The following is a 27,194-nucleotide window of genomic DNA, read 5'->3' on the forward strand; positions in this document are numbered from 1 at the left end:
CTGGGTTTTAGATTTTGATAAAGACAAGTTGATTTAAGGTTTTATACAGATTATCAGATGTGAAGTCGGGAAGGATTTTTTTCCCCCCCGATATGGGGCAATTGGCATCAGTCTCATGTTTTTTGGAATTTGTTTTGGCTTCCTCTAGATCAGGGGTAGGGAACCTTGTCTCTCCAGCTGTTACAAAACTACAACTCCCAGCATGCATACTTGCTCTGCTGTTCTTGGAACTCCCATGGAAGTGAATGGAGCATGTTGGGAATTGTAGTTTCACAGCAGCTGGAGAGCCAAGGTTCTCTACCCCGGTTCTAGATCAACACATCAACACTGTAGATGTTGGACTTCATGGACCTGTATCTTCACCCAACCTCATCAACTAGGTAATTACATATACAGTGCTTAGCTTTAGGGATGCAGAGGTAGGAATTTTCCCCTCTGGTACATAAAATATACCACTATTCCAAATGACACAAGGTAGATAGGGGCATTGCATTGGGACTTAGGAGCTTCAAGTTACACCTCTGGTGAACCTTATCAATAACCTGACGTAGGAGGCAATACCAGGATGTTTATGGGCAGCAGATAACTGCGTTGTTGCCTGCCATATTGATGTTGTTTAACATGTCGCTTCTGCAGGGACAGAAATAAAATACTGTTGAACTCCAGTTGTAGAAAAAAGGTGAACCAATTCATAATCATGTTGGGGCAAGAGTTGCTCAACGCAGTCACCCTCTCTCTGGTTGTAGGTAGACCTCAGACCAGTGAGCAGAGTCTAGGTTGGTTTACCCAATTATGTTTTAGTTCCGTTAAAACTAACTAATGTTTTGTTAGTTTGGTTCCGTTAGAGAATCCAGAAACAAGAGTTAATTTGACATCATGTTTGGTGGCCACATGGTCTGTTTGCTGCTCAAGTGAATGGGGCTAAGCTGCAATACCAAGCACAGCCCCTACATAACGCACAGTACTGGGCTTGGTAGTTATAGAAGGGGCCACAGAGTCTTCCTGAACTAAGCTGTCTCCTCAAACTGCTGATCAGTGGTGGTCTTGGATGTTAGAATCCGCCAAATATTGATTGATGAACTCAAAGGATAAGGTCACCAATCCTAGAAACCTTTAAAATGTTAAGAGTAAAACTTCTATAAGGAACATCATACTTCATTACAAAATAGAAAAGATGGATTGCCATTACCAAGGTAACAAACAATTTAAGATGGAATGAACTTAGAGAATTGTCAGCTAATGCAATATAATGTTCCGCTGCACACTTGTTGTTAATTGATGTAATTATATGTTCATCTACTTGAAAGGCATCTTCTGTAAGCACCTTCACGACCTTTTGAGGCTGGATTTACAAGGAACTTCTGTAGGATGGTGTCGCACACTGTTCTGAACGCAGTTACAAATGCAGTCAGTCCTTGGGCCATAAGCACTTTCACTTATTATTTATATAGCACCATTAATTCCATGGTGCTTTACATTTGGGGGTTACATACAATACACAGAATAAAGTAAGGAATAAGTGAAACAAAATTAAAGGGGTCATCCCATTAAAGTGCCAGTGCACCATTCACTTATATGGGATTGTCCGGGCTACAATCTCCAACAGACCCTTAGCAGTGAATGGAGTGCCACCCATGCAAACACACTGGGGCTTCATAAACTGGCTGAATGATAAAAGCAAAATCACATGGGCAGTAATGATATTTAAATGGAATTAATTGCATTTAACTTACTGAGAAGTGAAGTTTTTTTCTGTATTTACAGTCCAGTGTTCCTGGATCTTCTGTTTCAGTGGCGTAACTACCGTAGAGGCAGCGGAGGCAGCTGCCACAGGGCTCGGGCCATTAGGGGGCCCAGTGACAGCCACCACCGCTGCGTTTTTTTTTGTTTTTTTTTTAATAGGCCGTTACGGGTCCTATTTACTTGCTGATCCTGGCTGGGCCAGGATCTGTAAGTGACACCGCGGGCCCCACAATTACTGTCATTATACTCAGGGGTCTTTGCAGACCCCCGAGTATAATGATCGGAGGCCCGGGAGAGGTAAGGGAACGTAAAAATCACTGTTACTTACTAGAGATGAGCGAACACTAAAATGTTCGAGGTTCGAAATTCGATTCGAACAGCCGCTCACTGTTCGAGTGTTCGAATGGGTTTCGAACCCCATTATAGTCTATGGGGAACATAAACTCGTTAAGGGGGAAACCCAAATTCGTGTCTGGAGGGTCACCAAGTCCACTATGACACCCCAGGAAATGATACCAACACCCTGGAATGACACTGGGACAGCAGGGGAAGCATGTCTGGGGGCATAAAAGTCACTTTATTTCATGGAAATCCCTGTCAGTTTGCGATTTTCGCAAGCTAACTTTTCCCCATAGAAATGCATTGGCCAGTGCTGATTGGCCAGAGTACGGAACTCGACCAATCAGCGCTGGCTCTGCTGGAGGAGGCGGAGTCTAAGATAGCTCCACACCAGTCTCCATTCAGGTCCGACCTTAGACTCCGCCTCCTCCGGCAGAGCCAGCGCTGATTGGCCGAAGGCTGGCCAATGCATTCCTATGCGAATGCAGACTTAGCAGTGCTGAGTCAGTTTTGCTCAACTACACATCTGATGCACACTCGGCACTGCTACATCAGATGTAGCAATCTGATGTAGCAGAGCCGAGGGTGCACTAGAACCCCTGTGCAAACTCAGTTCACGCTAATAGAATGCATTGGCCAGCGCTGATTGGCCAATGCATTCTATTAGCCCGATGAAGTAGAGCTGAATGTGTGTGCTAAGCACACTCATTCAGCACTGCTTCATCACGCCAATACAATGCATTAGCCAGTGCTGATTGGCCAGAGTACGGAATTCGGCCAATCAGCGCTGGCCAATGCATTCTATTAGCCCGATGAAGTAGAGCTGAATGTGTGTGCTAAGCACACACATTCAGCACTGCTTCATCACGCCAATACAATGCATTAGCCAGTGCTGATTGGCCAGAGTACGGAATTCGGCCAATCAGCGCTGGCTCTGCTGGAGGAGGCGGAGTCTAAGGTCGGACCTGAATGGAGACTGGTGTGGAGCGATCTTAGACTCCGCCTCCTCCAGCAGAGCCAGCGCTGATTGGCCGAATTCCGTACTCTGGCCAATCAGCGCTGGCCAATGCATTCTATTAGCCCGATGAAGTAGAGCTGAATGTGTGTGCTAAGCACACACATTCAGCACTGCTTCATCACGCCAATACAATGCATTAGCCAGTGCTGATTGGCCAGAGTACGGAATTCGGCCAATCAGCGCTGGCTCTGCTGGAGGAGGCGGAGTCTAAGATCGCTCCACACCAGTCTCCATTCAGGTCCGACCTTAGACTCCGCCTCCTCCAGCAGAGCCAGCGCTGATTGGCCGAATTCCGTACTCTGGCCAATCAGCACTGGCTAATGCATTGTATTGGTGTGATGAAGCAGTGCTGAATGAGTGTGCTTAGCACACACATTCAGCTCTACTTCATCGGGCTAATAGAATGCATTGGCCAATCAGCGCTGGCCAATGCATTCTATTAGCGTGAACTGAGTTTGCACAGGGGTTCTAGTGCACCCTCGGCTCTGCTACATCAGATTGCTACATCTGATGTAGCAGTGCCGAGTGTGCATCAGATGTGTAGTTGAGCAAAACTGACTCAGCACTGCCAAGTCTGCATTCGCATAGGAATGCATTGGCCAGCCTTCGGCCAATCAGCCCTGGCTCTGCCGGAGGAGGCGGAGTCTAAGGTCAGACCTGAATGGAGACTGGTGTGGAGCGATCTTAGACTCCGCCTCCTCCAGCAGAGCCAGCGCTGATTGGTCGAGTTCCGTACTCTGGCCAATCAGCGCTGGCCAATGCATTCTATTAGCCCGATGAAGTAGAGCTGAATGTGTGTGCTTAGCACACACATTCAGCTCTACTTCATCAGGCTAATAGAATACATTGGCCAATCAGCGCTGGCCAATGCATTCTATTAGCTTGATGAAGCAGAGTGTGCACAAGGGTTCAAGCGCACCCTCGGCTCTGATGTAGCAGAGCTGAGGGTGCACAAGGGTTCAAGTGCACCCTCGGCTCTCCTACATCAGAGCCGAGGGTGCGCTTGAACCCTTGTGCAGCCTCGGCTCTGCTACATCAGAGCCGAGGGTGCGCTTGAACCCTTGTGCACACTCTGCTTCATCAAGCTAATAGAATGCATTGGCCAGCACTGATTGGCCAGAGTACGGAATTCGGCCAATCAGCGCTGGCCAATGCATCCCTATGGGAAAAAGTTTATCTCACAAAAATCACAATTACACACCCGATAGAGCCCCAAAAAGTTATTTTTAATAACATTCCCCCCTAAATAAAGGTTATCCCTAGCTATCCCTGCCTGTACAGCTATCCCTGTCTCATAGTCACAAAGTTCACATTCTCATATGACCCGGATTTGAAATCCACTATTCGTCTAAAATGGAGGTCACCTGATTTCGGCAGCCAATGACTTTTTCCAATTTTTTTCAATGCCCCCGGTGTCGTAGTTCCTGTCCCACCTCCCCTGCGCTGTTATTGGTGCAAAAAAGGCGCCAGGGAAGGTGGGAGGGGAATGGAATTTTGGCGCACTTTACCACGTGGTGTTCGATTCGATTCGAACATGGCGAACACCCTGATATCCGATCGAACATGTGTTCGATAGAACACTGTTCGCTCATCTCTATTACTTACCTCTCCACGATCCTGCCAGGCCTCCGGCCTACTTATCTGACGTCACATGACCCCGGCCTGCTTCCCGGGTCATGTGACGTCAGACGTCATAGAAGAGGGCCGACAGCGGACAAGACCGTAGCATAGGAGCCGGGGACAGGTACGAAACAGTAATTTTTTATGTTTGTATTCCCCCGGGTTTACAATTATTATACTCTGGGGTATAATAATTGTTTATGGGTGTCCACTATGGGCTATAATACTGTGTACAGGGGACACTAAGGGACATAATACTGTGTGCAGGGCTTACTAAGGGACATAATAGAGTGTGGAGGAGGTTGTCAGTCGAGGTCTTCAGTGTCGGTTAGGGGGGGGGGGGGGGGGCCATGTCAAAAGTTCGCCACAGGGCCCAGCCATTCCTAGTTACGCCACTGTTCGGTTTCCTGGTCACTTGGACTTTCCCAGGCATTTGTTTGCAATTATCCCTCTGTTATAACATTACCCATCCTATTTGAACAGCAAGAGCAGTACTCCTAGGACTGATGACTTACCCCCAGTGCACCAATTGTGTTATTTGAGAGGAGATTATTGCAGGAGATTGAACCTGTATTGCAGTCTATGGGAGTTTTGCTACAAAACTATTGAGGCTGCTCATAGACCAGCCTCAATAGTTTTATTCCTATGACAAGCCTAGGAGCCTTCATCTCCCTTGATCTTGCCACGCTTTAGCTGGCCTGCAATGTTAACATTACGGGGCCAGTGAGGACATGTCCTGGGGCGAGGGAAAAAGAATTAATTTACTTTGGGTAGTTGCAGTACAACACCCATGATTAGAGTGAACTCTGATCGCAGGCATTAGCTCCGAGTCTCTGCTGAACATTACAGCAGAGCGCCTGCCATCTTTAAAGACCCAGCATTCACTGTCATAGTTATTAGTCTGTAGTTTTGTTGTGAACTACCAAAAGTGACCTGACTCTTGCCTGTGTTTCTATGATTAACAGAATACATCACTGTCATCCGCAGTCAGATTACTGTAATTTAGTTGTTGCTTTTGCTGCTGAGTAGAACAAAAACCTTAACCTCACCTTTCAACAGACGTTGCATAAATCAATAGCACATTGTGTACATCAGTGACATGTACAGATGAGCGAACCTTTCACGATCCCATTTGGGTGCAGATTTGTCAGTTAGGACCAAAAGTGCAAAGAAATTATTTTAATAAGTAATGTATGAAACTCTGAGGGCTTCCGGGATTTGGTCTTTCAAGCTCTCTAAGACAGACACAGCCTTAGTAATGTCAAAGTGACAGAAACAGATAAAACTATGGGTAAACGGTGGTAACCATCAGCCTGCTGAATGAGGACCTTCCACAACCAAGTCCAGCTCTTTACCTGATTTAATAGTTGCTGCTCCACTGATTACGGAATAGTTGCAATGTTTTCTATAGCCCCCACCATTCCCAAGCAATAAATGCTATTAATTTTGATGCTTCACGTGCTATTTAGACTCTCTATCGGCATTGCTAGGCAGGAGCAGACTGCTGCCCTCTGGTATGCTCATACTGGACAGCGCCCCCTGACATTAGACAGTCTAGCATACAAAACTAACTCCATTGATTTCTCAGGTTGGAGCTAGAGAAAATAATCTGCACTGGAATCAGTGGAGCACCTGCAACGGATTTTATTAAATTTCCCTTTTCTTGTTATTGGCAGACCACATTTTACACTACCACTTCTAGGGAAAGAAAAGCAATGAAAGTAGTAAATGCAACTTCACATAGCTCTCTACAGTGCTGCCTACCAGCATACTTGTGCTCTACATTCTTCCACAGACCTGAGACTAACATCCTCTTTCATCAGAACCTCCCACTTCAGTCTACAGGACTTCTCCAGAGTTGCACCATTTCTCTGGAATGCACTACATCGGAAAATCAGATTAACACACAATTTTCACAGTTTCAAGCACAAAAGTTGCCTCTTTAGACAGGCCTATCACATTCTCTAATCTAATACAGCTCGGGCTGCTACCCTTACTCACCCCAAATGTACCCTTCTCTCTTTACCCCTTTACTTTACCCTGCAGAATATGATACCTTCAATTTAATGTAACTCTACATGCCCAAGCACTTTGGTCATTACATAGAAGAAAACTGGCTGGGGACGGCTCATACCAATTTATTTATCTATTTACCCTATGCTATAAAAATGGCAGGACCACTGGATAAGCACTTTTACCTTTTGTGTCCTTACTGTGAGGTCTTATTTTGTCTGCACATGAACCCTATGATTTATAAAGTGAACTGCACTAAAGGATATGTTGGCATTTGGCAAGGAAAAAAATAGTCAAACTATACCAGATATGTACAAAGCAGAGGAAAATGGCATGTCTCTTTTTGGACACAGTACAGATTGTATGAATTTGAATGTTTTGACTCTGAGTATTGTGACTGATGTATCTTCTGCATTGCATAACTTCACTGACACACAGTGTGATTGATTGACTGACAGATAGACAGACAGAGTAACCCCTATCTCTAGCAAGTAAAGTCAGTGTCAAAGTTTTCTTCTTCAGCCCTAACACCATTCTTGCAAAGAATCCCCACAACATATTATTTTTGTACAGCAGAGACCTGGTGCTAATGCCCTCAATCAGTGCAACCACTGATCACGGACATTAACCCTCTGTATCCATTTTTCCAGGGATTGCCAGCACCCAGTGCAAGAATTGGGAGCAGCGTCCCGTTGGCATGACAGTCGGGAGTCTTCAATTGCAGGCTGCTCTATGGAGACAAAAGTGACAAACCCCTAGGGTTTCTAATAAATGCAAGAAGTTTAAACACATACAGTGTTGGCCAAAAGTATTGGCACCCCTGCCAATTCTCTCAGATATTACTCATTTTCTTCCAGAAAATGATTGCAAGCACAAACTCTTTGGTAATATCTTCATTTATTTTGCTTGCAATGAAAAAACACAAAAGAGAATGGAAAAAAAGTCAAATCATTGATCATTTTACACAAAACTCCAAAAATGGGCCGGACAAAAGTATTGGCACCCTCAGCCTAATACTTGGTAGCACAACCTTTAGACAAAATAACTGTGAACATCCGCTTCCGGTAACCATCAATGAGTTTCTTACAATGCTCGGCTGGAATTTTAGACCATTCTTCTTTGGTAAACTGCTCCATGTCCCTGAGATGTGAAGGGGGCCTTCTCCAAACTGCCATCAAGAGATCTCTCCCCCACAGGTGTTCTATGGGATTCAGGTCTGGACTCATTGCTGCCACTTTAGAAGTCTCCAGTGCTTTCTCTCAAACCATTTTCTAGTGCTTTTTGAAGTGTGTTTTGGGTCATTGTCCTGCTGGAAGACCCATGACCTCTGAGGGAGACCCAGCTTTCTCACACTGGGCCCTACATTATGCTGCAAAATTTGTTGGTAGTCTTCAGACTTCATAATGCCATGCACACGGTCAAGCAGTCCAGTGCCAGTGCCAGCAAAGCAACCCCAAAACATCAGGGAACCTCCGCCATGTTTGACTGTAGGGATCGTGTTCTTTTCTTTGAAGGCCTCTCTTTTTTTCCCTGTAAACTCTATGTTGATGTCTTTTCCTACTTTTGTCTCATCTGACCAGAGAACATTCTTCCAAAACGTTTTTGGCTTTCTCAGGTAAGTTTTGGCAAACTCCAGCCTGGCTTTTTTACATCTCTGAGTAAGAAGTGGGGTCTTCCTGGGTCTCCTACCATACAGTGCCTTTTCATTCAGGCGCCGACGGATAGTACGGGATGACACTGTTGTACCCTCGGACTGCAGGGCAGCTTGAACTTGTTTGGATGTTAGTTGAGGTTCTTTATCCACCATCCGCACAATCTTGCGTTGAAATCTCTCGTCAATTTTTCTTTTCCGTCCACATCTAGGGAGGTTAGCCATAGTGCCATGGGCTTTAAACTTCTTGATGACACTGCGCACGGTAGACACAGGAACATTCAGGTCTTTGGAGATGGACTTGTAGCCTTGAGATTGCTCATGCTTCCTCACAATTTTGCTTCTCAAGTCCTCAGACAGTTCTTTGGTCTTCTTTCTTTTCTCCATGCTCAATGTGGTACACACAAGGACACAGGACAGAGGTTGAGTCAACTTGTGCCTCAGGTAAGTAACAGGTGCTGTTAATTACACAAATTAGAGAAGCATCACATGATTTTTCAAACAGTGCCAATACTTTTGTCCACCCCCTTTTTTATGTTTGACGTTGAATTATATCCAATTTGTCTTTTTGACAATTCTTTTTGTGGTTTTCCATTGAAGACAAATTAAATGAATTAAATTCCCTAATATGGTTATATAAGTTTTCTAAGTCATACAATTCCTTGACATCAATATTTTTGTATTACTTCTTATTCTACTGGTTTACTCAAAAGAGAAAGGCACTCTCCCATCCAAAATCCATCCAGAACCTCATGGTGGGAGCATGAAAAGATTGGACACAAAAAAACAGAAACTGAAGCAGGTGGAGCAGGTGGTTATTTGACATTTATGTACCGGAGAGAAAGAAAGTTCATTGTATTCAGTGTAGAACAGATGTCTGTAGACCGGCAGTAAGTGGCTTAGCTATAAACAAGTGCGCCCACTTTCACTAACTTTTATAGCTCTTTGTATTGTCTGGTTCATACAGAGATTGCCATCTCCACATGATTCTTAGGCCATTAGAAATTGATGGTCTTCTTCAAAGCCTGCATGTTGCCGGGTATATTGTGATACAAGAGAGAATAAACAATAGCTCACTCCTGAGTATCACAATCAGTAACTTTATTCAAGACATTTCTTTTGAAAACTTTCCTGGTTTTTTTTTTTAGACATTCTGCACTGTGACACTAAGGTTGGGTGTATGAGTTATCACTAAATAGGGGAGGCAAAGGGGGAACTTGAAGCCTCAGGGCCCCAAAGCAGAATCTGTAATGGTTGGTGCCCCCTCAGGGTCCAGGGTCTGGTAACGACTTCTACTACTCAACACTCTATAATTATTCCTCTGTTGGCAAGGTTTTGCAAAGGAGTGTGGCAAAGGGCATGACATGGACGGGACCACTGGCCCCATCAGATTTATGATCATTTAAGCTAAAGCCCCATGTTGCAGAAATGCAGCTTTTTTTGTTGCAGATTTTGTCACTGTTTTTGACCAAGAATGGCTACAAGAGAAATGGAAAATACATAGGACGCTTCTTATACTTCTACCTTTAGCTCATAAAACCTAAACAAAACCTGCAACAACAAAAAAAGCTGTGTTTCCTCAACATGGGGCTTTAGGGGGCATTCACACGGAGGAAGTTGGCGCTGATTCTGGCGCTGACTCAGTTGACTCATTGACTTCAATGGGTTCCATTTTCCGCATGGAACCCATTGAAATAAATGGGAGGCTTTTTTTTCAGCGCTGATTCTAATGCGGAGTCCGTGCCAGAATCAGCACAAACTTCCTCCGTGTGAATGCCCACTTAGCCTTACACTAGTTTGCTGGCATAAATGATACAAGTAATCTATACTAGCTATGAGCAGGTGAAGATGTCAGTATGGCACATGATCCCAATGGAGGATGTGCCTGGTTTATGTACAGATGTATGTTTAAATAGCAATAGAAATTGTGAGTAATGAGTTCTTTATTGAAATATTACAACAGTGGTCAATCTCATAGGCAGTGGAATAATATCAAGTAGAACATCCCAAACATTCCGGTTTATGACCTCTTTCAATTGGTATCTATGGGTGGAAGTAGAGTATACAACTTACCAATCAATTCCGTGAGTTTGTATAGAGAGTTAACTGGAGGTCTGGGAAGGTAGCGCAGGTTCAGTAGTCGGTAACAGGTCAGAGTCAGCAATAGGTAACCAGAAGATAGCAGGTCAGGAAAAAAGCTGAGGTGAAATAAAGTAAATCTAAGCTTACATTAACCCCTAAACCTCGCCAATCTGCCTTATTACGTCGTCTTATCGGATGCCTGATGCTGCAGTCACGTAATTAAAGTCAAACACTTCTTATTTATAGCAGCCCCTGAAATAGTGATAATGGTGTCCCCCCAAACACCTAACAGGGATACAGAGCAATTCAGTCTGGCTGGATACGCTCAACCCAGTGTATAGACCATAAAAATCGCATTACTATACATCTAAAAATGTGTAAGACTAGTGCAAAGCGACGGGGACGAGGATGGGGACGAGGACGGGGGCGTGGAAATGCACATAAGGCGCAAGGTTGCGGTCAACCAACAGCATCTCCGGTGTTGCATTACGCTTCTCCACAGTCCCCGGCTTGATGGCCACATTAAGTAGGGTGCAGGGCATAAACCTAACTAGGCCCGAGCACCAAGAACAGGTGTTACAATGGCTGGCGGATAAGGCTTCCAGCACTTTCTCCACCTGCCAGTCAGCCTCTACCTCAACTACTCCTGCCCAATCTTCTCAGCAAAGTAATCCCACCTTTCCCACCTCCCAGGAGTTGTTTTTGGGTCCATTCACTGTCCCTCTCTCTGTCCCACCACGTCCCTAATCACAGGAGGTACCAGATGAGATTCTGTGTCCTGATGCCTAAACACTGGAGCATCCACTATCTCCTGTTGTTATTGACCAGCAATCCGCCTTCAGTGAGGACGATGATGAGACACAGTTGCCATCAGGGCAGCCTGTTGCGATGTGCAGTATGCAAGAGGAGGAGGAGCCGAGAGGGGAATTGGAAGAGGAGGTGGTGGACGACGAGGACACTGACCTGACCTGTCAAGCAGGGAAAGCAGTGTAGATGTGGAGGGAAGTGCAGCACCAAAGAGGGTGGCTAGAGGCAGAGGCATGTCCAGAGGCAGAGGACAGCTGCTTCACCGAAGCCAGGCCACAGCCAGCAAGGCCCAAAATGTTCCCTATTCTAGCGAACCTAGAAAAACTCCCACATCGAGGCCATGGTCTTCGGTGGTGTGGAGATTAATGTATGTGCGGAGGACAAATATAGTGCGGTTTGCACACTTTGCTACTGGAAACTGAGTACGGGCTCTGAAAAGAGCAACCTTACGACCACTGCCATGCGTTGTCATTTGGAATGCAAGCACTGGGCTCAGTGGCAGAGAGCAAATGCTGCAGTCCAGACCACCAGCCAGGACACCTCCACATCGGCCTCCGCCACTTTGGAGACTTCTTCCTCATCCTCCCCTTTTCCTGCCTCAGCTCCTTCTCCTGCCTCAGCTCCTTTTCCTGCACCATCATGCGCATCTTCCCAGCAACCCACCATCTCCCAGACGTTTGAGTGCAGGCAAAAAATACAGCGCTACCCACCCACATGCATAAGCCTTAAACGCGCACATATCCAAACTCCTGGCCCAGGAGATGTTGCCGTTCCGGCTTGTCGAATATTGAGGGACTATTCAAAACGAATATTTCACTGTTTGGTCATCTCTACACAAGACCAATATTTTGACAGTCCGTTATCATGGACCATTAAAATATAGGTCTTGCTCTATTTTTGTACGTTCTCATGGATCACTCCATACACTGTAATATAATGAAAATTGACGCTCCCTGTGAGTAAAACTGTGATAAAAAAAATGAATATTTGTTACGGCTGTTTTGCACTTTTATAAACACTTTAGCTAGATTTTAGCAAGCTAAGAACCTAATTGTCCAAGAATGGTGTGGTTGATAAAACTGTCGACTGACAGAGATGGGCTAGGAAAGGTTACTGAACATGTGCTGGCCCTTTAGCACACAACCTATGGGCAGACCCAGCAGCAGCATCAGGAAATGTGCGTGGCAACGTGGAAGAGCACAGAACGGACAGCATGTAGAAAGGGTAACTTGGCGGCCATACCTATTGTGTAAGGTTGTAATCAGATGTAGGCCATTGATGTTAAAGGTATCCTGTAACTAAACCAATAGTTTCCAATAGTTATTCAAAATCTATTCAATCATTAATAACTACCAAAAAGGAATAGATATATTTTTAAGTTAAAACATAACCTTTAATAGATATACATTAATATTATTACAACAAAACACACATACAGGGGAATTTGTGTACCAGTTTTGACTGTGTAACCAATAACGAATAACACAGGCGCGGCAGCCTCCAAAAAATTAAACCACAAAGCACTCACCAGTCAGATGATCTTGAATGTGGTCACAAGAGTACACAAAATAGAGGTAGCCATAATTGGCTTGGAAAACTGATACAGGATACAAATCAGAAATTCAAAGGATAGAGATGGTCATGTAGGGTATAAAGATATACTGTATGTGTAAACCAGTCACACCAATAAAGGGGCAAAGTTAGCTATATGTCCCTAAGGGGCCTAACTCAGATCCATTCCCCTAATGGTCAATGGTCTGACTGGAACCTTTCCCTAAATATGTAGGACCAAGGAATTACTGAAAAAACACTCATAAGTTAAAAACATAGAGCATGCCACCCGACATGCATGATTCATCAGGATGAATAACATATACAGTCCTGAATCATCAGGGGTTAAATGGCTGAATGCTCAGATATAGACTAACCCTGTACAGGTATATAGTCAAAACATACCATTCAAATACCGCTCACCATCCAAACCTCATATCCCATATGGTTTTGGGAGAGAAGAAATAAAGTTTAAGAGCCAGCAATGAAAGGAGTCATTGTAGAAACAGGTTAGAGGTATTCCAGAGTGCCAGGAATTGACCCCATACGCCCAGATAGTCACAGAGTGCCGTCTGCCCTGTACGCTATAAATAGAAGCAGCCGAGAAGCGCGCGCGTCTAAATTGAAAGTACGCGCAATAACACCCGACTCAGAAATAAAGTCCAAAGCGCATGCGCGGCAATGAAAGAAACCGCGCATTCGCACAAGGACCAATATCGGCTCACAGTATAAGAATACCACCATAGTAAGCCAATATAATACCAAAAATGAGGGTTAAAGCATATATTCATACAAGAACATGTAAATATGGATCTTAAGATAATTACCATGTACAAACAAGAAATAAAGCAACAAGGATATTTGGTGCCAATGTCCAACCAGGTAAAATACCAATCAGCACGTGGATCAATGAGCTAAACGAGCCCATTCAAATGAATGAAGTAAAACTCAAATGTTCATTCATCCTGTAACTACTGAAATATTCTGATGACAATGTCTTCTAAGGCACAGAAGTGTCATGGGCTCTTTTTACAACCGTAGACAACCATGTATACCAATAGTTGACCATAACTACCTATCGCTATTTCAGTAGTGCAGCCTCAGACTTTTAGCCTCTACCTCAAAACTGACCATGTCTCATCATAGACATAAAAACAGTTTTCTCCTTTTCCTCGTGATAAACAGTAACGCAATGTCTCGTGTATTCTCTTGCAGTATAGGAGCTCTTATTGGCCTGGCAATTGCAGCATTGGTTTTACTAGCGTTTGTTATCAGCGTGTGCGTACTGTGCTATTTATTTCTATATACAAAGCCACAGAGGATAGAGACTGGCTTAAAACTACAGCGTTCTGGATCATCAGGGTCGCCTACAGGTATGTTTAATCCCAGTTCATACAATAATGTCAATTACATAAAAAGTTCTCTATTTCATGTATGTTGACTTACTGGGTAGCTACCTATAGGTGGCACTAGAGTGACAATTTTCTTTCTTCTAAAGGAAAGCTATTTTGCATATTTTTTGCATAAGGATCTGTATACCAATTGAATCTCCTCAAGAAGAAGTAGTACCCTGAGAGCTTAATGTAAGTTAACCTCTTGTTGACTGTGTATGGTGGGTCGGCAAATAACTCTGCAGGGACACATCTGTACAACACAGCTGCATGGGATCATAAAGCCTTTGTGAGAGCTGTGTCTACAGATATGGAAGCTGCCATAATGCTCCTTTCTCCCAGACCAATGGTCATGTGATCTGCCGGGGCTAGGAACTGCAGGAGCTGTTGGGTCCTAGAGAGCTCAGATTAACTCTGGAATATACACTAAGAAGCTGCATTCTATCTGAGAACAAAAAATACAGTAACATCATAATGCCCCCAAAAGGCTATTGTGATAATGAGAAGTACAATTTATAAACTAAAAGTGGAAAAAAAAAATTAAAAAAAGAAAGCACCAATACCACACCCACATCACAGGTTCTAGCTCCACCCCCAGCAATGCAAAACTATTTATAACTAACATAAAATTTTCCATAATGGAGAGGGAAAGCTATTTCAAATTTTTTGTACAAATTTATGCATTTAAAAATAAAATGAAAAAAAAAGGGGCAACACGGTGGCTCAGTGGTAGCACTGCAGCCTTGCAGCACTGGAGTCCTGGGTTCAAATCCCACCAGGAACAGCATCTGCAAGGAGTTTGTATGTTCTCCCTGTGTTTGTGTGGATTTCCTCCCATTCTACAAAGACATACTGATAGGGGAAAAATGTACATTGTGATCACTATATGGGGCTCACAATCTACACTCACCGGCCACTTTAATAGGTACACCATGCTAGTAACGGGTTGGACCCCCCTTTGCCTTCAGAACTGCCTCAATTCTTCGTGGCATAGATTCAACAAGGTGCTGGAAGCATTCCTCAGAGATTTTGGTCCATATTGACATGATGGCATCACACAGTTGCCGCAGATTTGTCGGCTGCACATCCATGATGCGAATCTCCCGTTCCACCACATCCCAAAGATGCTCTATTGGATTGAGATCTGGTGACTGTGGAGGCCATTGGAGTACAGTGAACTCATTGTCATGTTCAAGAAACCAGTCTGAGATGATTCCAGCTTTATGACATGGCGCATTATCCTGCTGAAAGTAGCCATCAGATGTTGGGTACATTGTGGTCATAAAGGGATGGACATGGTCAGCAACAATACTCAGGTAGGCTTTGGCGTTGCAACGATGCTCAATTGGTACCAAGGGGCCCAAAGAGTGCCAAGAAAATATTCCCCACACCATGACACCACCACCACCAGCCTGAACCGTTGATACAAGGCAGGATGGATCCATGCTTTCATGTTGTTGACGCCAAATTCTGACCCTACCATCCGAATGTCGCAGCAGAAATCGAGACTCATCAGACCAGGCAACGTTTTTCCAATCTTCAATTGTCCAATTTCGATGAGCTTGTGCAAATTGTAGCCTCAGTTTCCTGTTCTTAGCTGAAAGGAGTGGCACCCGGTGTGGTCTTCTGCTGCTGTAGCCCATCTGCCTCAAAGTTCGACGTACTGTGCATTCAGAGATGCTCTTCTGGCTACCTTGGTTGTAACGGGTGGCTATTTGAGTCACTGTTGCCTTTCTATCAGCTCGAACCAGTCTGGCCATTCTCCTCTGACCTCTGGCATCAACAACGCATTTCCGCCCACAGAACTGCCGCTCACTGGATGTTTTTTCTTTTTCGGACCATTCTCTGTAAACCCTAGAGATGGTTGTGCGTGAAAATCCCAGTAGATCAGCAGTTTCTGAAATACTCAGACCAGCCCTTCTGGCACCAACAACCATGCCACGTTCAAAGGCACTCAAATCACCTTTCTTCCCCATACTGATGCTCGGTTTGAACTGCAGGAGATTGTCTTGACCATGTCTACATGCCTAAATGCACTGAGTTGCCGCCATGTGATTGGCTGATTAGAAATTAAGTGTTAACGAGCAGTTGGACAGGTGTACCTAATAAAGTGGCCGGTGAGTGTATGTGCAAAAATAAACGACATAAAAGTAGTGTCCAAGTATAACCGAAAAAGGCACAAAAATGATTTGGAGAACCCAAACAAAAAAGTGATAGTCTTTAGAGATGAGCGAACAGTGTTCTATCGAACACATGTTCGATCGGATATCAGGGTGTTCGCCATGTTCGAATCGAATACCGCATGGTAAAGTGCGCCAAAATTCGATTCCCCTCCCACCTTCCCTGGCGCCTTTTTTGCACCAATAACAGCGCAGGGGAGGTGGGACAGGAACTACGACACTGGGGGCATTGAAAAAAATTGGAAAAAGTCATTGGCTGCCGAAATCAGGTGACCTCCATTTTAGACGAATAGTGGATTTCAAATCCGGGTCATATGAGAATGTGAACTTTGTGACTATGAGACAGGGATAGCTGTACAGGCAGGGATAGCTAGGGATAACCTTTATTTAGGGGGGAATGTTATTAAAAATAACTTTTTGGGGCTCTATCGGGTGTGTAATTGTGATTTTTGTGAGATAAACTTTTTCCCATAGGGATGCATTGGCCAGCGCTGATTGGCCGAATTCCGTACTCTGGCCAATCAGCGCTGGCCAATGCATTCTATTAGCTTGATGAAGCAGAGTGTGCACAAGGGTTCAAGCGCACCCTCGGCTCTGATGTAGCAGAGCTGAGGCTGCACAAGGGTTCAAGCGCACCCTCGGCTCTGATGTAGGAGAGCCGAGGGTGCACTTGAACCCTTGTGCACACTCTGCTTCATCAAGCTAATAGAATGCATTGGCCAGCGCTGATTGGCCAGAGTACGGAATTCGGCCAATCAGCGCTGGCTCTGCTGGAGGAGGCGGAGTCTAAGATCGCTCCACACCAGTTTCCATTCAGGTCCGACCTTAGACTCCACCTCCTCCAGCAGAGCCAGCGCTGATTGGCCGAATTCCGTACTCTGGCCAATCAGCACTGGCTAATGCATTGTATTGGCGTGATGAAGCAGTGCTGAATGTGTGTGCTAAGCACACACATTCAGCTCTACTTCATCGGGCTAATAGAATGCATTGGCCAATCAGCGCTGGCCAATGCATTCTATTAGCGTGAACTGAGTTTGCACAGGGGTTCTAGTGCACCCTCGGCTCTGCTACATCAGATTGCTACATCTGATGTAGCAGTGCCGAGTGTGCATCAGATGTGTAGTTGAGCAAAACTGACTCAGCACTGCTAAGTCTCTGCATTCGCATAGGAATGCATTGGCCAGCCTTTGGCCAATCAGTGCTGGCTCTGCCGGAGGAGGCGGAGTCTAAGGTCGGACCTGAATGGAGACTGGTGTGGAGCGATCTTAGACTCCGCCTCCTCCAGCAGAGCCAGCGCTGATTGGTCGAGTTCCGTACTCTGGCCAATCAGCACTGGCCAATGCATTTCTATGGGGAAAAGTTAGCTTGCGAAAATCGCAAACTGACAGGGATTTCCATGAAATAAAGTGACTTTTATGCCCCCAGACATGCTTCCCCTGCTGTCCCAGTGTCATTCCAGGGTGTTGGTATCATTTCCTGGGGTGTCATAGTGGACTTGGTGACCCTCCAGACACGAATTTGGGTTTCCCCCTTAACGAGTTTATGTTCCCCATAGACTATAATGGGGTTCGAAACCCATTCGAACACTCGAACAGTGAGCGGCTGTTCGAATCGAATTTCGAACCTCGAACATTTTAGTGTTCGCTCATCTCTAATAGTCTTCACATCACAAAGGTATGGACTCCATTACCAGTCAGTGCATTAGTGTCTTGAATACAGGGCAATGCCGCAGCAAAAAATAATTTTTAATCTGTATTTTTCTGGTTTTATGTAGAATCAGACAATATTTTGCAATAAGAAGTGCTGCAGCTTTTATCATTTGGTTCATCCCCATTTTTAGGATTTATACAAATAATGTCTGAGCCTTCAATCGGAGATACGCCCGCATTCCCATGATTGGTGCACGGTCCCACCATTCAGTTATCCCTATCCTACTCCATCTAGATTTATTTGCATAAGACTAGAAAATATCTTTCAGGTTAATACAATTATCTATCATTGATTTATCCATCTCATATACAGAAACGTGCAATAAAGATGAGAGATCCAATAAGTCTCAAAAATAATAAGCAGCTTTTTTGTGCCTTGTTATATGTACAATTTGTGTTACTTGCGCCTTATGTTTAGTTGAAAAACCACAGCAGCAACACATCGTGATTTGGCCCGTACCGCTTTTCACAGAAAGTCCATAGAAGTTTCTTCTGTGCAGTTTCTGCCTCCATTATACCTGTGGTGAAACTACTAGCATTTCTGTAGGTATAATTGATATGCTATGATTTCCAAAAATGCAATGTGTTATGGAATTCGTTAGAATCCCATCCACTTTGCAGGGATTGTAAAACGCCATGATCTTAATGCTGGAATGGATTAGGTTGCTGCAGGTGTATACGGGACATTATAGGACATGCCCAGTCCATAAGGACCTGAGGGTGGTTTAGTGTCTTAGATTGATCTGGCAGGTTTCTTTTAAGGGTGAACACATATGTAAATGTTATGTAAATGTCTTATAAAACATCCAATGTATAAATATAAATTCATGAGACATTTATATTATACTACATAGTAGGAAACCCGCAATGCACTTATATTCTAAGAATTTCTCCAGCTCACAAGAATCAGTAATACCAGTATATAGCATTCTTTCCAATAAAATCCTGGATACAACACTTGGTATTGTAATCATATTACAGAGATTTCATATGTCACGGTATTCAATGAGCCACGCTGCTAGTTCTGCAACATTAAAGTCATCTTCAGATGCTTCCTACGACTTATAAAAGCCAGAAGCTAATAGCCCATTGTTCTCAATAGATTTACTCGTACAGCACTTGGAGATGATGCAGTGCACTTCACACAATGAAGAACCTCGATTGTGCTTTTAGAGTTGCCATGCAACATAAGATATTGATATCCTAAAGTGCAGACACGTTGCGATAGACCATATGTGACTAAATCAATTAGAGGTCAGGAGAGTTCGGGAAGGTTAAAGAGGACCTTTCACCTCCTGGGGCACAAGCGGTTTTAATCCTCTGGCTACTTAGTCCCCCCTGGTGTCCACTTACCTCCAGAGATGGCTGCTCCGGTGTTATTCTTCGCCTCGCTGCCGCTCCACGCTGCTCTTCTTGCCTCGCTGCCCCCTGCCTCCCAGGTTAGGAGAGTGTGGGCGGGTTAGGAGAGTATGGGCGGGTACGTCACATCTCCCCGCCTTGTACCCGCCCACACTCTCCTAAGCCACAAGCCCCGCCTTCCTAGCTCTTTAAACACTAACCTGGGAGGCAGGGCAGCGAGGCGAGAAGAGCAGCGTGGAGCAGCAGCGAGGCGAAGAAGAACACCGGGCACCGGAGCAGCCATCTCTAGAGGTAAGTAGCTACTAGAGATGTTACTTTAGTTTCCCATTAGAATGAATGGAGGCAGCCGGCGTGCAGGGGGTTAACCCCTTAAGGACCAGGCCATTTTTTGGTTTCGCATTTTCGTTTTTCCCTCCTCACATTTCAAGAGCCATAACTTTTTCATTTTTCAGTTCACAGAGTCACATCATGGCTTATTGTTTGCGGGACAAATTGTACTTTGTAATGGCATCATTCAATATGCTGTGCAATGTACTGGGAAGCTGGAAAAAAATTCAGAATGAGGTGCAATTGGAGAAAAAATGCATTTGCGCCATTTTCTTATGGGTTTAATTTTTACAGTGTTCACTGTTTGGTACAAATGACATGTTACCTGTGTTCTACGTGTCAGTACGAACGCGGTGATACCAAATTTATATAGTATTTGAAATGTTTTGATACTTTTAAAAAAATGATAAACTTTGCAAAATAGAAAAAAAAAATTTGTGTCATCATGTTCTAACACCTGTAACTTTTTCATATTTCCATGTATGGAGCTGGTTGTGGTGTCTTTTTATGCGGGACAAGATGACGTTTCTATTGATACCATTTGGGGAAAGATCTGATGGTTTGATCACTTTTTGTTAAATTTTTTATAGGAGGCAAAGTGTTGAAAAAAACGCTTTTTGGCTGTTTTTATTTTTTTTGCCGCTACGCCGTTCGCAGTACGGGATAAATGTTTTAATATTCTAATAGTTCGGGCATTTTGGAGCGCGGGGATACCTAATATGTTTATGTTTAATGTTCTTTAATTACTTTTATAGCTAATCTAGGGAAAGGGGGGTGATTTGAACTTTTATATTTTTTTTATTTTTTTAATACTTTTAAAAATTTTTTTTTTTTCTTCTGTTACATTTATGATCAGACCCCTTAGGTACCTTGAAACCTAGGGGGTCTGATCGCTCATACTATTCACTGCAATACTACAGTACTGCAGTGAATAGCAGAATCCCAGCACTTCTATTAGACAATGCCTCTGGCCTCTGGCATCGTCTAATAGATCTCGTGCAGAGACAAGCCTGGAAGCCTTCAATAGGCTTCCGGCTGTCATAGCAACCGATCACCGCCCTCATGTGACGTTCAGGAGGGCGGCGATCGGCGAAACATGGCGGCGCCCATGCCGCCGGCGCCGTTTACACACTGCGGTCACGTTTGACCTCAGTGTGTAAAGGGTTAACAGCAGCGATCGGCTTGGGCACCGACCGCTGCTGTTATTGGCAGGTCCTGGCTGTATTATACAGCCGGCATCTGCTGTGTATGGAGCGAGCTCAGAGTGTGAGCTCGCTCCATAAATCCCCATGCGACCCATGACGTACAGTTACGTCAAGGGTCGCTAAGGGGTTAAAGCTGTGTGCCGGCTGCTTCCATTCATTCCTATGGAACCGCAGCGGAGCCTTCACACTGAGTATACACTATATACTCAGTGTGAAGACTAAGCAAAGCATTGTGGGAAATACTACCGATCTTCATCCCACCTAAAAAGATTGTGTTCGGAATTCCGATCGCGATTGTGAAATTTTCTCGATCGCCGATCGGAATTCAATCTTTTCCGAACACGATCGCTCAACCCTAATCTCTACCTAAGCAGCAGTATCTGAGATCTGGGTAACACTATGACATAGGCAGTGGACAGTGGTATTATAAGGGCACTTTATGATATTATTTCCTATTTTCCTGGAGAGATTGTGTCAGCACTATTTGAACATTGCATTGCGTTGTTATTGGAGAACTGTATTATACTTTTATTCGAGCTGATATTTTGTAGATCTATGGGGTCAATGGTCCTGAAGCATAAAACACATACAGTATTTTCCTAAAACAAGCAGGTCCTACTACTCAGTGGCCTCTTCACTCTATGAATTCTACAGTACTTACGGTATTTTTAGATGACCTGATATCTCCCAATGACTGTGTCTACTAGGCAGCTGTATAGCAGCTGTAAAATTAAAGGATCATCAATTATCATCTATTAAGCAATTACGGTGAAGACTTGCATGTGCATAACAGATGCTTAGAAATAATGAAATACAGTTATCTGGCAATTATAGTGCAGCAACTACAAATGTCACATAAAGCATGAACTTCATTAATAAATCCGCCACTGGATAACAAGATGTTGCTTAATCATATAATACATGGTTATCTATGAAATATTATACATCTAATGCTCATTAGTGACAACTATACAAGGCAGGCCGCAAGCAGTATTAAATACAATTACAACAAATGCATTGAATGTATTAAGCAATTCCCCCACCCCATACATAAAATATTTTCAGAACCATCAGTGGTGCAAGTACAGTAGATTACATCCTCATAGCCCTAAAATTTGGGAGCTAACTACAGTTACAATTTGCATTGGTAGAAGAAAAACTCAACAATCCAGTGATATAAAAATATTTTCATAAATGTATAGTACAGGTTAATACATGAAACTTTGAAATATTCCTTATTATAGAAATAGGTTTTCTTCTCCACTTTTCAGGTTGAGTAATTTTATACATATTAGTCTATGAAGAGGGGAGGGGTACAGAAAAAGACACTCAAATAATTGCTGCTACACTCTGCTACTCTGTGAGCTTTCAACACCGCTAGGTTGCAGATAAGAGGCTACTGAGGCAATGAATCAATTAATCATCTGGAAGGAGAAGCCTACTCCACCCCTCCCTTCTTCATAGAGCTCTATGTGATGAGGCTCCTACCTATCATGTGCCATTTAGAATAGTCGAATGTTTTCTGTGGCAGAGAGTTCTTTGGGCCCCCCTCAAGGGGATGCTACCTCTGTAGCCCCCATAGCTCCACGGGTACCAGTGTTGAATCATTCAATCTGTGTTGCAAGAATAGTAAACAGACCATTCTAGTCTCTCTAGTCTGACTTTATACCACTTAGTTGGATTAGCTTCTGAATAAAATTTGCCAAAATTAGGTCACGACTAGAGATGAGCGAGTAGTACTCGATCGAGTAGGTATTCGATCGAATACTACGGTATTCGAAATACTCGTACTCGATCGAGTACCACTCACTATTCGAATAGAAAAGTTCGATGCAGAACCAGCATTGATTGGCTGAATGCTATACAGTCGGCCAATCAACGCTGGTTCTTCTCCTACCTTTAGAAGTCTTCTCCGTGCAGCTTCCCCGCGGCGTCTTCCAGCTCTGAATTTACTCTGCCAGGCATCGGGCCTGGGCAGAGCCGACTGCGCATGCCCGCTTGTAGTGCGGACATGCGCAGTCGGCTCTGCCCAGGCCCGATGCCTGGCAGAGTGAATTCAGAGCCTGAAGACGCCGCGGGGACGCTGCAAAGAGAAGACTGCTCGGAGGATCCAGCCCGACCCTCACTCGTGGACTTGGTAAGTGTAATTTGATCAAACGTTGCCTACCCCTGAAACGAGCATTTTCCCCCATAGAGTATAATAGGATTCGATATTCGATTCGAGTAGTCGAATATTGAGGGGCTACTCGAAACGAATATCGAATCTCGAACATTTTACTGTTCACTCATCTCTAGTCACGACCTGTTGGATGAGGCTCAAAAACTGTGTCTAAAATAAATAAGAAATTAGGAGTAAAGCATGTGAGCCAGTTTTTTTATTTTTTTTGCTACAGAATTATGAAACTTCTTTTATTTCCTTTGTTTAAAAAATGCAAAAATTCTAGTGATATTAATTAACAATAATGGAGAACTGACGCCTTCTGGACGTAAAATATCATTATACACAGAACATTGTGCCCTTCATACTTCATACGAGCCATGAAGCGTCCAGGTCTTTCTCTGTTATTATTCTGTAGACATTTTATTAAGCGATTTATTTTTCCATTGTGGTTGGAATAATTACTGTTCTGTGTTTTTGTTTTTCCTCCTGATATTCAATTCTAAACATTTGCCTATTCATTAGCACATGTTCGACGCACACAAAGAATAGCGAGCGCTTTTGCCTGGATTTATAAATCATATTCATCGTACAATTCAGAATGTAATAGTGGAAACTAATTATCATGGGGCGCAATAATGTGACCTTTTGTGAGCAGGACTGATGGAAAGGTGTTTTTTTTGTTTGTTTTTTTGTTTTTTAGAAACAATCAGATTTATCTAAAGTTACATGACTATATTAATCCGAAAAAAAATTACAGTTAACCCCTATTGACTAAAGTATTTTCATCTTCAATCAGTAATTTTTGGGTTACCCAAATAACTTTTGAGATCAAAGGACTATTTTTAGTTATTTTTATGCTTCGTTCAAATACATTTTTTTGTGTCATAATAGTCATGCAATTCATAATTCCCTATCGCCTTACATTTAAAGATTACCTTTCATGTCCTTATAAAAGTGTGGTTTTATATACTGCTAGAAAGCCGACAGTGCATTGAATTCTGTGTACTGTCGGTATTACCGGTATGTGCCCCACTGCTGGAGATATTTAGTTTCGGCACCAATATCTGACCACTGTCAGAAGGGCGTTCCTCGTAGCTCAGTGTCATCGTTGTGCAGTAAGGAATGCCCCTCTGACAACACAAGGCTATGTTAAGAGTACTGTCGGATGGTGGAATGTTCTGCACAGACCAGCAATGACACTGAGCTATGAGGAGCGTCTTTCTGACAGTGGGGAGATATCGGTGCTGTAGCTAATGTCACTAATCTCCCCAGCGCCGGGGCACATAGTGGGAAAGCCAACAATGCTATGAATTCAGCACAATGTTGGCTTTCTAGCAGTATATAACACCACACTTTCATGAGGACATGAAAGGTCCTCTTTAACAGTATCGCTGTCCCCACCCTATAATACTGCCTTGGCATAAATGCCCATGTCACATGCTCAGTAGATGTGGTTCTGATATAAACTAGCTTAAAGGGTATTTGACATTTATGGCATATCCACTGGATGGGTTTTTACCCAAAAATTGTAACTTTTCCTGTTTTGCCTCTTTTCAAAAAAGGGGCATGGGAACCTAGGTGAGTCAGGGGAAAAATAACTTGGCCTTTCAGATTTACATACACCAGGGGCACAGAACTTACCCATGATACACCAAAATTATTAGGAGGTCAAAGCCTTTAAATATTTCTGGTGCATCTTGCACAAGTGCACAGTTGCAGGAGGTTATGAGAACTTTGTTTTTGAGATTTGGTGCAAATCACAGAGATAAAATCTGTATCTATCAAAAATTTATAACATATCTGCAGGATACGTGATAGTGTTATAGAGGTCTACAATTAAAATCCTACTTTAACTTAATGAGAGGAGGTTGTCCAGGCTAAAATATTATTTTTTAATTAGGCCGGGGGAGATTAAAAAAAAAACCCAAAAATACAAACCTAAAGATACTCACCTGTCTGCGGTCCAGTGTCCTCCCGACATGGTCCGGTCCTGTGGCTCAGCTGTCTTCTTGCAGTGGATTTCCTTGCTGACTGTGACATGCCAGGTCCCTTCAATCAACGGCCTCAGCGGTCACGTGTGCCGGGGACTTCCGCCAGAAGACAACAGAGCTACAGGACTGTGCTGGGAGACACCAAAGCATTGGGGACAGGTGAATATGTTGGGTTTTTTTGTTTTTTTTTCACGTCCCTTCACAATTTTTGCCTGTCTAACCCCTTTAAATATTAACTCTATATATTTAGATCTGATTATTTCATAATAAATCAAAACTTATATTTTTTCAGGTAATCTGAAGAAAAAGGCAAAATCTAGAGCCTCTGCGACAACCCTGAATTCAACTAATGATATACTCTGCGAGACTGATGGCACCCTACAAGAAAAAATGACTGACGTTACACATACCATCACCAAACTATAACCCGTTAGATGCCTACTAATATATTTTTTTTTAATTTTATAAAATAGACACAAAAGTGAACACTAAATAAATGTCTATTGTAAGCAAAGGTGTGCTCAGGTCGCCATTTTTACAATCAAAGTCATCAAAATGCAATGTCCTGTTGATATTCTCCATGTTACACCAAATAACGCAAAAGAAAGACAAAACATATACAGTATTATATCTATCATGTGCCATGCAACAAAGCCGCAGAAGAAATAAATGGCACATGTGGGGGGCCCTGTTACAAATTATGCTGTGGGGCCTAGGAGCTCGAAGTCACACCCCTGATCTCTTGGTGGTTCTGCTGCATTCTGCAATATATTTGATAGTATTTCTGCCTATTACACATTATTACTAGACACTTTCTCATATGTCCTGCTAGGGAACTGAAGCCATACAACGCAGGGAATAGCCATGGATACTTTCTTACCCTGGCAGATTTGGCACATCTACACTATGGAGAGGGAGATTCACTTCAAAGAGATGCCAAATATTCTGCAATGACCCACGTCCATTGTGACCTCAATATATGGAGCTTTCAAAAAGATATGAACTCCTGAACAATGGTGGAATATTACCCATGCAATCTTGCCCCTTTTTTGTAGTTGCACGTTAAATAAGATTTCCCAGTCTCCTATGATAGGCATGTTAAAGGTTTTGTAGGTGACTGCTCCAGACAACATTGCATGTCATCAATTGCCAGAGTGGAGTCGCGAAGGAATTTTTTCCCCTGAAATGGGGCAATTGGCATGAGCCTCATGGGGTTTTTTGCCTTCCCCTGGGTCAACACTGTAGGGGATTGTAGGTTAAAGGTTGGACTTGATGGACTGATGTCTTTATCCTCATCTACTATGTAACTATGTGTCCTGTCCAGTTTCGGCACCATTTTCTGATTAACACTTTTTTAGGGTACTTCAAGACGAATGGTGTGATCCGATAGGTTTGCACCATGAAGACGTGCTCCTCTATACTGTACACCACTATCCTGATGGAAAGTTGAGCGACGGAGTGTAGGAATTCAATGGTATACACCCAGAGGTCACAAATAGAGATTAGACAGCTGTCTGGTGCTTGCCTCATCACTTTGACATGAGGCTCTGACTTGGCTTGGTTGAAGCTCCGTATACCGAAAAGCATGTTGCATTCTATTTTGCTCAGGATGTGTCATTCTAGCAAGAGATATTACATAATATTTGAGGCCTCTTTTCGGTGAATCCCCAAGTAGTACACAAATAGCCCTGCAATTTTGAAGGCAATGTCTACTACTTTTGGTGTAATACTAATTTTCATTGTGGAAGATCTGCTTTGGAATATCAGGTTCTCTCATACAATATTCAGCTTGCACCCTGTGAGAAGCTTTTCATTCGGGGAGCATTTAAGCAAAAAAAAAAAAAATTGCTATATAATATGTAGTGATATTACATTAAAATTTACATATTAAAGGGTATTCTTATCTCAGCCTGTCATGGCTGAGATGAGACCTGAGGAGGTCTGGATTACAGAAACAACCAAACATAATAAATACATTTCATAGAATGAATTCGGAGTTGTGGAAACAGCATTACACAAGGAGCTACAATATTTCCGAAACTCTTCT

General features: G+C 43.4%; 1 protein-coding gene across 1 annotated transcript in view; it reads left to right on the forward strand.

Annotated features, from left to right (window-relative positions):
- Positions 1-25,573, forward strand: part of SHISAL2B (shisa like 2B) — a 45,304-nt gene extending 19,731 nt beyond the window's left edge. The window contains exons 2-3 of the mRNA XM_075269986.1: positions 14,040-14,197; positions 25,440-25,573. Coding sequence (XP_075126087.1) covers positions 14,040-14,197; positions 25,440-25,573 — 292 coding nt within the window. The remainder of the gene's footprint in view (positions 1-14,039; positions 14,198-25,439) is intronic.
- The last annotated feature ends 1,621 nt before the right edge of the window (positions 25,574-27,194 follow it).

The sequence above is a fragment of the Leptodactylus fuscus genome, chromosome 1 (genome assembly GCF_031893055.1).
Source record: "Leptodactylus fuscus isolate aLepFus1 chromosome 1, aLepFus1.hap2, whole genome shotgun sequence".
NCBI lineage: Eukaryota > Metazoa > Chordata > Amphibia > Anura > Leptodactylidae > Leptodactylus > Leptodactylus fuscus.